A 12,298-nucleotide genomic window follows, 5' to 3' on the forward strand; every position below is an offset into this window, starting at 1 on the left:
AGGGTTCTTTACAGTAAGGGCAATTAAAATGTGGAATTCCATTATCCATGGAGACTGTGATGGCAGATACAATAGATATCTTCAAAAAAAAAGGCTGGGCATCTTTTTAGAAAGGAAATGTATACAGTACTATACCAAATAAGTACCATGGGAAGGATGTTGATCCAGGTATTAATCTGTCAATATTTGGAGTCAGGAAGGAATTTATTTGTGCTCTTATGAGATATCATTAGATGATATTTCACTGGGATTGTTTATTTCCCTTCCTCTGAATCAATGTATTATACGTACAAATATAGGTTAAAGTAGCTGTCGTCTAAATTTAGCATAGGTTGAACTTGATAGACGTCTGTCTTTTTTCAGCCCCATCTACTATGTAACTATGTAACTATGTAACACATATCTGCCTCTATTCCTTACATAACTGTAAACTCCAGCATAGGTATTGGTCACTGTGGTCATTCCCACATATACCTTTGCAATACATTTGCTTTGAATTATGTTTATACCTGTTCTGCCTCTTTTGGTCAACAAACAATAGTTATAGGGCCTTATTCAGAAAGCCTCGGTAAGGCCCTTATCGAGCACTTATCGACCAAAATGGCTACACGTATTCAAATAGCCTCGATAAGTGCTCGATAATGGCCTGTATCGATGCAAAATTTTATCGCTATCCGAAATTCGCCGACTGAGCAGCGATCAGCCCCTTATCGACCATTTTCGGACGGTTGATAAACTTGCGTGCTTCAGAGACCTGCGAGTTGGCTGTCGCGGCATATCACAGCCCATCGCAGCCCTAAAAGGCGGTCTTCTCCCCAAATCCAATTCACCACAAATTTTTTGGTCAATTGGTGGGGAGATGCCTCGATGAGCAGCGATGTGTCGGGACTTAGAAAAAATTATGCCCCTTTCCTGCCTCGGATTGATGCCGGGGGTCTCCGGAGCTGATAGCCATTAATAGGAGGCAGGAAACATGCATGTACAGCAACTTTATTACCTTAGCGGCTAACCGCTAAAGCAATGAAGGGGTTAAACACTCGTGCCAGGCTTACTGTAAGAAACATACAATACAATACAATACAGTGGCTAGCGGGGGTGGGTGAAGGGGGAATTTGGCCCTTAGTGGATGTTTAGGCATTGCTAAGTCATTGCTTTAGGCATTAGGCATTAACAGTGGTTAATACCGCGAAGGTAATAAAGGGGTTAACCCAACCGCTACACACCCGCAAGGTCTAAACACCCATCCTTAGGGCTAATACCCCCTTCACCCACCCGTGAGGCCTAAACACCCACCCCTGACTGACTATACCCACCCTATACCCATTGAGTACCATCTGACGCCGGCTTCGTGACGTCATCTTAAAGGCAAATGAAGCACAGCCATTCTGATTGGCTGGCATCATTCCCTTTAAGTGACGTCACGGCAAAAAAAATAATTAAACTCTGCACATGGTTTTAACAGCCAATCAGGTGGCTGTTAACCATTTTGAGGGTAAATGTGACGTTACAAGCCATTTTTAAGGCCGTGACGCCTCATTTGAGCCCAAGAAGCCGACGAGACAGCATCGGCTGGGATTTAACATGGGGTATTTTGGATTGACAGATGAAGAAAGAAGATAAAGAAGAACAAGAAATGGTTACAGATGAAGATAGAAGAAGGTGATTAAAGAAAGAAAAAAAAAGATTGGGGTACCTGAGCCGGATCTCCATGGCGGATGGCATCGGATGCTGTTGGAGGCCTTCAAGGTATGTGAGCTTCCTGTTTCCCCGGGAGTCGGAGGGCCACCGCTTCTAATGGTAAGTAATATATTCAATGTTTGTAAATGTCTCTTTTTACAGGTTTAATCTTTGAATGTGTTTTTTGATTTTTTTGGGGGGAGGCACATTGACTGATAATATATTAATCGGTACCTCTTTAGGGTACAGATTAATACAATATTATGACAATATTTGGGGGGCATTTCTCGCTGGTATTGGTGTTGCTTTTTGGCATTTCATGTATTATGTGGTTGTCATTGTTTTTTCATGCTTAATGTCATTAAAGGTTTGCGATTGGTGTTCGTTTGTATTTAATGTTATATTATGTTAGCTAATGTTTTTTATGGTTACTTCAGAGATTGTTAGAATTTCTTTCTTTCTATTTAACTGTTTAAATTCATTACTGTTGGAGTAATTCATTGTTTACATTGGTTAGTGTTACTATTCATTTTGAGTTGGTTTCGGAATTAATTGTTTAAATTGGTTAATGGTTTAATTAATTCATTGTTGATGTTGCTATTGATTGTATTGATTTGATTAGTTGGCTACTGTTGGTATTTAGTGACGTGTGATTTTTTTGGAGTTTAGTTACATTTTATTATTGTGTGTCTTGTGTATTAATGTATTGTCATTAGGGTGCCCATTGAGTGCTATAGAGGCTTATCATGCCCATATTATTATTATATGGGTATGATGTACCACTATACTACTCAATGGGTATAGGGTGGGTATAGTCAGTCAGGGTGGGTGCTTAGGCCTCCCGGGTTGGTATCGGGTCAGGGTGGGTTAACCCCTTAATGACTATAGCGGTTAGTAACCGCTAAGGTGATTAAGGGGTTAGAGGCCATTAGAATGTATTTATTTTTTATATATGCTTTTTGGCAACGGAGGACAGAGGGACCTGCTGTTGTGGTAAGTATAACTTTATTTATTTACTTTATTTATGTATGCTAATGCAGTGTTTAATAATGGGCAAATAATCTATTATCCATATCTGGATAATAGTTATTTTGCCCATTACTGTACTGTATGGGTTTGGGCGGAGGGGCGGGCGTGTATTGATGTTTTTTTACATATTTATTAATATACATTTCTTTAATAGTGTAGAGGTGCAGAGGGTCTCCGGAGCTGAACCACATTGGTTTTATGTCCGGGGACCCCCTGCTTCCTGAGATACAGGCACCTTTATGGGGTGCCGGTATCCCTCTGCATTGAAATGTCCCGCGTCACGTGACCGGGACATTTCCTTGCATAGGAGATACCGGCACCCCATAAAGAGGCCTGTATCTTGGGAAGCAGGGGGTCCCCGGACATAAAACCAACGTGGTTCAGCTCCGGAGACCCCCTGCACCTCTACACTATTAAAGAAATGTATATTTAAATAAATAATTTTCGGGCGACATTTCAGCTGGGAGAGGCGGCTCTCTCAGAGCCGCTCTCTCTGCAGCAGAAATGAATCGCTGGTTTAGGCCTTTTCAGAGGCTTGATGCTCTCGCTGGCAGCAACTCACCCGTTTTGGGCATTTTGCTATCACTGGTAATCGAGCCTTTCTGAATACCGTGAGAGCAACGCCCAAAAAACAGTCATTTTAAATTCCGTGGCGATTTTTTTTATCAACCCTCTCTGAATAAGGCCCATAGTGCACTCTTGGTACCCTACACAAATTATCAACCAATTACATATACCTTTAATGTTACTCCCCTCCTGTCCATACAATTCACAATTCCCCTTCCTTGTGCTCTCAACAGTGGTTAAACTGTATGGCTCCATAGTTAACATCTAATGATTCATCACAAACATAATAGGATTTCTTCCGACAACGCTTGAGTAAAACGATGCTCGCAATCACAATGACAACACTTGGCTACTTAAATCTCAGTTTTATAGCGAGGTGGGCCCACCCGGGAAGAAGCATCAAAAACATTAAATGTATGTCGGTGCGTGGCGGCCGTCAGTCGCATCATAGCTTTCTGTAGAGAGAGAACATGCTTGGATATTCTAGAGCTTTTCTCTCTCTAAGGGGGGATATTCCCCTTTTAGTTTGCTGGGAATTATTTGATGATCTCTATGAGGCATCTACTAAATGGTGTCTTTATAGACACTGATATTAGCCTCTGGTAAGATCCATCCCTGTGTATAATTTTCCTTCTCCAGTGTGACTTCTATTCTAGCTAATATACCTTCGGGAGTTTAGGCTCGATCTAGTTAAAGTGAAACTGATGCATGAGACACTCCATTTATGCCTATTTCAGAAGGTTTTTTGACAAGCTCTAAAATGCATAAGACTCTGACGTATTTTATATCAGCATAAAACTATAGCAAAAGCTTTCTGGAATAACACTCCATATACTAACTTTTTAACTACTTAAGCACTACCTATAATGCAGTTTTAAAGTTAATTTTATGTAATGATGTAGATATCCTAGGTATATACAGCAGCAGATCGCATTACAAAGTATCACATAAACTTCCACTGTAGTTATATATAAATATAGAATGTAGCTAGATGTAACCAAGTAGTCATATATAGCAGGTAATGTGAGAACTCAGTATGGACTCCTTAAAGCTGCAGTTCAGTCTTTTTTTATTTTTATTTTTTTACATTTATTTTTTTACTTCAATAGTTTTATGTGTGCAATCTCTAATTAGCTAAAGAACTGTATAGCTGCAGGTCAATTCGTTTTCCATGTATTGATAGGTCGAAATTTGGTGACATATTAAAAGCTGGGATTTGTTTATAATCTGCTTGACTGGCAGTGGAAGCTCATGAATATTCATGAGCATTCCTGCACTGACAAGTGCTAGAGGGAGGGCAGGGCTGACAGAGGGGTGGGCAAGAGCTTGTGACAGGACATGAAGGGGCAGTGCCTTAGCAAATGGCTGTTAAAATAGAATACAAGAAAATTGGTCTTTCAAAGTTGTTTTTTTAGAACTGATTTATTAAAAAAAACACACATGCAGGATATTGACTGAACTGCAGCTTTAATCTTGCCGGTGTTATAGAACATGTATATACCTAGCATATCTACATCATTAGATGCCATCAGTTAAAGGTTTACATCCGGTGTAAGATGGTCTGCACCTATACCTCACCAACCCTAACATAGGGAACTTATTTGTACTTGTTAGGTATTATTTTCATTTGGTGGCAACAATATATATTAATATTCACTGTGCTGTTTACCACTATAATACACTGGTAGTTTCGAATCAATTTGTAAATGATTTTATCCAAATAGGTTATACAAGTTTATTTTGGGGCATTGACCCGGAGTAACTTCATGACAGCTATATGCTGGTGGTCAACAACCTGAATAATTCACCCAAGAAAGATCTCCTGTTACAAAGATCACCCAATATTATTGGACTCCTTTTTGCTTTATGCAAGTATATGGACATACAGTATAGGTTTACTGGTATTAATATTTTCCTGAGTAAAGCAATAGGGGAGCCCCTGCTACTACCAATGACAGGTGACTAGTGAATGGTGCTTTGGGTATATGCACAGAAGAAGGTAGGGTAGAGATAGAACCCAAATACAGCACTCAGGTTCACACTCTGGTGATGAATGAATGGTTTAAAACATAACTTTATTATCTGCACCAAGTATATAAAATATTGGGTATTAAAAACAACGACCTGAAGGTATTCTGACCTTCAATACTGGAACCGTATAGGTTCAGGGTCTAGGATAGTGGTGTGTTCTGTGAGATTCAGATAACACACTAAACAACAGTCCTTATGAGGATCTGAGGTAAGAAACAAATCTTACAAGGTTGCTCTTGGGTATGTACTAATAGCTGCAGATCACTAATGGCAAAACTGATTGAACCAAATAGTATATATATATATATACGTAATGGTTCCCTGCCCGTGTGAGCAGACAGAAAGCAGCAGAACACCCGGTGGACAAGGAAAGGAACTATGGCTAGGAGCAGGATGTCAAGGAGACCCTGACATTACTCCCCCCCTCTTGAGAGCGTTCCCTGGACGATCCTCCAGGCTCTTCCCGGAGGCCTTGATGAAAGGTGGACTCAAGATGACCCACCATCCGCTGGTTTGTCAGCGGGAAGAGGGTACTCCACAGGTACAGATTGAAGAAGTCCCACAGAAAGCAGATAGAGGAATTCAATTCTTTCTTGGAACAGTTGAATGTCAGGATGCATCAACCCAAGAGCCAGACAATCCGTGAGCAGTAAGCTTGACTTTGCCGAGTAGGTCACAGGCTCAGCAGTGGATGCATCAGATACTTGTAGACAAACAGAAGAACGTTCGCTTGTCTTCACAGTGGGAGCAAAGGAGCAAGGAGATCCTCCTGACGACCCTCCAGGTTTAGCGGGGTGTACCTGATGGAAAGCCGACTGATGATGGCCTTCGAAAAGCACTCCATGTTTCGCAGGAACATAGGAATCAGCAACATCTCTGGACAACCCTCCAGGCTCTTCAGGGAAACCTTGATGGAAGGCCAACTTAATGTATACATCAAGTGCTGATGGGAAATTTGTGAGAGGTGCATTTATCCTCATCACAGGAGCGTAAGCATCAGCATCAGGTACATTAGGCATTGCAAGGAACTTCACAAGGGGTCCATCTAACGTCATAACAGGGGCATGAACATCGGTAACGGATACATCAGGCTCTTCACATGCATCAGTGGGGACATCTAACTCACTTTTCGTGGTCTCTTTTTGTGACCAACATATCTCTTTTAGTTTTGTAATCAGAAACTTCCTTATGGGTACGTTGGGTACGTTCAACTCAATCGAAGGGGTATGGACATCAGGAACATGGGCCTCAGGCACGGGTGCATGAGACTCTCCATATGAGTCAATGGAGATATTAAGGCCACGCTCCGTGGTCTCTTTTTGTGATTGCCATTTCATGGTATCACTCAATGAGAATTTAAGACCAGCTATTTGAGTTTTCAGCTCTTGAAGCTGTCCTTCTGCACTTCTTTTCCCACTCAATGTAGTTGTCAGTTCAGCTTCTTTGGAGTTGAGTCGCGACTGACTCAGAGCAAAGCTTAAATGTGTTTCATTTTCTTTATTTCTGACCTGCAGGTGCCGGTACTCCTCCCGGACCTTGTCCAGCTCCAGCTGCAGCCGGGCCTTCTCACAGGCTGTGTGGTCCAACAATTTGCAGGCATCGGCTATTTTTACCTCATAGTGCAGTGTCCGGCCACTTGACAGACGGACACTTCATCTCTCTCCTCCTTTTTGCCAAGCTGTGTCTTGAGGTTAGCTCAGCGATCTGTGCCTGCTGCGCTGTGAGTTGCTCGGATGTGTGTTCAGCTGCCAGCATTAGCTATTCTATTTTTAGGTGTTGCTGCAATTTCCACTCCTCAGCGAAAGACCCCTGACAGTTAGAGGGTATGGAGGGCGAAGGACCTGCGGTTGAGGACCCTCCAGAACTAGAACAAGATTGTCAGGACTTACAGGTTGCTCCCGTAAAATTTGCCTCTGCCCAATTACACGATTTGATGCTAGTAATCACCAAGGCACAGTAGTGAGCCTTAATGGGGTACCTGTTAACCCTGACATTACGCCATCGCCACCCTACTTTATCTGAAATAATGACTTATTGTATAGCATAGAAAGAGAAGACTCTGATATGTTAGAACAACTTCTGGTGACAAAAATCCTTTAGAAGTCAGATGTTGAGCATATCTTGGGGGGACACCTAGGGGTAAAGAAAACCACTGAAAGAATAAAAGCGCGATTTTACTGACCGGATCTACACAAAGAGGTAGAACGTTATTCTGAGATGTGTCCAGAGAGTCAAATGACCTCACCTGTAAAATCGTTCCGTAGTCTGTTAGTACCCTTGCCCATTATTGAAGTTCCTTTTGAACGTATTGGAATGGATCTGGTAGGCCTGTTACCTAAGTCAGCACAGGCCAATCAACACATTCTAGTCATTGTAGACTACGTCACAAAATATCCAGAAGCGGGTCCCCTCCAGAATACAGCCGCTAAAGGCATAGCCAAAGAGTTAATGTTGTTATTTACTCGGGTCGGGATCCCCATGGAAATATTAACAGACCAAGCTGTACAGACTGTTTAATATCAAACATTTATGCACCTCGTCTACCACCCTCAAACCGACGGCCTAGTGGAGCAATTTAACAAGACTCTAAAACATATGTTGCAGAAGGCCATAGACCGAGATGGTAAAAACTGGGATTTCCTCTTATCATATTTGTTATTTCCGTAAGAGACATTCCTCAGGCCTCTACAGTTACTTCCCATTTGAGTTGTTGTATAGGAGACACCCACGGAAACAGAGTCAATGCCCCACCATTGCATAGTGGAACATATTTCACAGATGCAGGATCACATTTCATCAGTGTTGCCAATTGTGCGACAACACATGCAGCAAGCCCTGAGTTCATAGCAGAATTCTTTTAATCAGAATGCCAGACTTAGGGTGTTTAGGCCGGGGGATAAGGTATTAGTACAGTACAGATAAGGAGCGTAAAGAAATTCTCTAGTACCAGGCTAGTAATATAATTAAATCCATATTATAGACAACATGGGTGAATCCATATTCATATAAGCAATTGAATGAGTATATCTATGAAGTCTACTCAAAATACAAGTAATCCCTGAAAACAGGGGATAAGTGAAGTTAACCAACCCTCTATTTCATTGGGAATGTCCACTTAAAATGAGAAATTTTTATACACACAATCACCCACTTCAAAGACTGGATAAGACGTGCGGCTGCTGTCAAATGATCCAAGTAGAGAAGTAAAAGTAGTGTACAGCCAAAAAGGCGGCGATTCATCCCTCCCTCCCTGCCCCCGGGTTTTACGGTGCGCGGGGGCAGCAGCAGCATGAGGAGGATGCGGCAGCTGTGAGTATTTTTTTTTTCAATAGCAGGAGGGTTGGAGGTCAGAGCATGCCGGGGGTGGGGCTTAGTACCGGGGATGTGCTGATCAGAGGTGTGTGTGTGTGTGTGTGTGTGTGTGTGTGTGTGTGTGTGTGTGTGTGTGTGTGTGTGTGTGTGTGTGTGTGTGTGTGTGTGTGTGTGTGTGTGTGTGTGTGTGTGTGTGTGTGTGTGTGTGACGGGCTGCTGCAGGGGTGTGGGGTGAAAAACGGGCTGGTGTGGGGGTGGGGGTGAAAAATGGGCTGGTGGGGGTGTGGGGGTGAAAACGGGCTGGTGGGGGGGTGGGGGTGAAAACGGGCTGGTGGGGGAGTGGGGGTGAACAACAGGCTGGTGGGGGGGTAGGGGTGAAAAATGGGCTGGTGGGGGTGAAAAACAGGCTGGTAGGTGGGTGGGGGTGAAAAACGGGCTGGTGGGGGGGGTGGGGGTGAACAACTGGCTGGTGGGGGGGTAGGGGTAAAAAACGGGCTGGTGAGGGGGTGGGGATGAAAAACGGGCTGGTGCAGGGGGTGGGGGTGAAAAACGGGCTGCTGGTGGGGGGGCAAATGGAGTGGTGTGGTGGGGGGAGAAGGGGTGGAGGGAGAGAGAGGAGGCAGAAGGGGAGAGAGGAGGCAGAAGGGAGGGAGAGGGGGGCAGAAGGGAGAGGGGGTTAGAAGGGAGAGAGAGGAGGGCAGAAGGGAGAGAGAGGAGGGCAGAAGGGAGAGAAAGGGGTGGAGAAGGGAGAGAGAGGGGGGGAGAAGGGGAGAGAGGGGGGGCAGAAGGGAGAGAGGGGGGGAGAAGGGAGAAAGGGGGGCAGAAGGGAGAGGGGGGCAGAAGGGAGAGAGGGGCAGAAGAGACGGAGGGCGGAAGAAGGGAGAGAGGGGGGGAGAAGGGAGAGAGGGGGGCAGAAGGGAGAGAGGGGGGGGAGAAGGGAGTGAGAGGGGGGGAGAAGGGAGAGAGAGGGGGGGCAGAAGGGAGAGAGGGGGGGCAGAAGGGAGAGAGAGGGGGGAGAAGGTAGAGGGTGGGGAGAGGGAGAGGGTGGGAGAAGGGAGAGGGAGGGGGGGAGGTATGAGGAGGGGAGGGGGGAGGTATGAGGAGGGGAGGGGTGAAGTATGAGGTGGGGGAGATGTAATGTTTTTTTTCAGTCTCACAATAAGAAAAAAGTTAAGTAAAAGTTGCGCGCTAAAAGATATTTTTTCGTGGTAGGTGCGCAAAAGGTTCGGGGGGGGGCCTGCTCCTTTCATTTGTCCCGGGCCACATGATTTCTGTTGGCGGCCCTGTGGGTGATGTGAGGTGCAAGGGGGGAGAGGGTAATGGGTGATGTGTGAGGTGCAGGGGGGAGAGGGTGATGGGTGATGTTAGGTGCAGGGGGAGGGTGATGGGTGATGGGAGGTGCAGGGGGATGATCGGAGGTGCAGAGGGGGGGTCATTGGAGGTGCAACGCGGGTGATTTGAGGTGCATGGGGGGTGATTTGAGGTTCAAGGGGGGTGATTTGAGGTACAAGGGGGAGAGTGATGTGAGGTGCAAGGGGGGAGAGTGATGTGAGGGGCAAAGGGGGAGAGCAATGTGAGGTGCAAGGGGGGAGAGGGATGTGAGGTGCAGGGGGGCTGTGATGTGTGTGCTGTGCAGGGGGGTATTGTGTGTTTGATGTGAGGGGGATTATTATGTGTGTGGGTGAGTGGGAGAGATGGGGGTATGAGAGATAGATGGGGAGTATCGCAAAGGTTGATAGTGAGGGATTCTGGGGGAGATATGAGGATGATGATGAAGGGTGCTGGGGAGATATGAGGATGATGATGAGGGGTGCTGGGGGAGATATGATGATGATGATGATGACGACGACGACGACGACGACGACGACGACGGCGACGACGACGGCGACGACGACGACGACGACGGCGACGACGACGATGACGACGACGATGATGATGATGATGATGCGGTGCTGGAGGAGAGATGATGATGGTGATGATGATGATTTTACCCGTGCGGCCCAATTTCTTTTTCCTTGGAGCAGTTCGGCCCTTCTCACTTTACGAGTTGTGCAGGCCTGTCATAGAGGATAGCCTCCTACGTATTTTGAACTATATGTTCTTTCTCAACTCCTCGAGAAAGAACATATCGTTTGAAGCATGTAGGAGGCTAACCTCTATGCCTTGATTCTCCATTAAATCATTGTTTGCATTACTGGATCCTCTCCTTGCTCTTTTTGGGTGTGCACTACTTTTACTTCTCTACCTGGTACCTACAGTAGAATGTAAGTTTTTCGCCACCTGGCAGGGACCATACAAAGTCCAGAAAGAGTAGGAGAGTTCAATAATAGAGTTAGCCAGCCTGAGAGGAGGAAGCCAGAACAGTTATATCATGTGAATCTCTTAAAGCCCTGGAAAGAGACGGAAGCATTGGTTGCGGTAGTACAGACTGTTCCGTCTAGGGAACCCTCTATTCCTAAAGTAAGAATTGCTGTCACCTTCTCTGGCCCTCAGAGACTGGAGGTAAAGGAGTTCCTTGTGCGCAATGCCGAGTTTTCTCCCCTGTACCCGGAAAAACCTTGGTTATTGAGCATAACCTCCATACAGAGCCCTGGAAGGTCATATATGTTAAGCCATATAGATTACCTGAGGCTAGGTAACAGGCCGTTAAAGAGGAGGTACAGAAAATGTTGGACGGCATAATCGGGGAATCGATCAGTAACTGGTCGAGTCCTATTGTGCCGGTTCCTAAACCGGATGGCTCAATCAGGTTCTGTAATGATTTTAGGAAACTAAATGCAGTCTTCAAATTTGATATGTACCCTATGCCCCTGGTGAACAAACTGATAGACACGGTAGGTGATGCCCATTACTTAACCACCCTCGACCTGACTACGGGGTATTGGCAGGTACCACTAACACAGGCCACTAAAGAAAAAAAGTTTTCCATACAAGGTGGGCTGTACTTATAGAAGATCCTACCTTTCAGTCTACATGGGGCTCCGGCAACCTTTCAGAGGCAGATGGACCGGGTGTTAAAACCCCATTGGGACTTTCACCTGAAAAAGGTACAGGTAGTTCTAGACTCCCTGGAGGAAGCTGGTCTGATGGCAAACCCTACTAAGTGTGCCATAGGTTTAAAAGAGACCAGGTACTTGAGGTGTATGGTTGGTAGAGGGCTTGTGAAACTGCAAGCTGCAAAGCTGAAGATGATTAAGGAGTGGCTAAGACCACTAACTAAGAAATAGGTTAAAGCCTTCCTCGGTCTGGCCGGTTACTACCATCGTTTTATTCTAGACTTTGCCACCCTCTCAACCCCTCTATCCAATCTAACGAAAGGGAAGAGTATGGTCATGGTGAAGTGGTCTGACCAGACGGAGAAGGCTTTCCAAAGCTTAAAGGATGCCTTATGTGCCCATCCCGTCCTGATCATCCCGGACTTCACCAGGGAATTTCAGGTTCAGTGTGAGCTACCGATGAAGGGATAGGAGCGGTCCTGTCACAAAGAGTCAGAACGGAGGAACACCCCATCATGTATATTAGCCAAAAGCTAACTCTCCATGAGAAGAGGTATGCCATAGTTGAGAAACAGGGCTTGGCCATCAAATGGGCGTTAGAGACTCTAAAATATTATTTATTAGGGAGCACATTTACCCTAATATTGGGCCATGCACCTTTAAAGTACATGCCGCAAAATAAGGAA

The 12,298-nt window shown here is 45.2% G+C and overlaps 1 protein-coding gene across 1 annotated transcript in view; it reads right to left on the reverse strand.

Annotated features, from left to right (window-relative positions):
• Positions 1-6,641, reverse strand: part of LOC142491899 (uncharacterized) — a 30,632-nt gene extending 23,991 nt beyond the window's left edge. Inside the window, exons 1-2 of the mRNA XM_075594731.1 lie at positions 6,288-6,641; positions 5,807-6,104 (exon numbers count right to left, since the gene is read on the reverse strand). Of these exons, the coding sequence (XP_075450846.1) occupies positions 5,807-6,104; positions 6,288-6,641 (652 nt within the window). The remainder of the gene's footprint in view (positions 1-5,806; positions 6,105-6,287) is intronic.
• Positions 6,642-12,298: the final 5,657 nt, after the last annotated feature.

This window comes from Ascaphus truei, chromosome 1, assembly GCF_040206685.1.
Source record: "Ascaphus truei isolate aAscTru1 chromosome 1, aAscTru1.hap1, whole genome shotgun sequence".
Classification (NCBI taxonomy): Eukaryota; Metazoa; Chordata; class Amphibia; order Anura; family Ascaphidae; genus Ascaphus; species Ascaphus truei.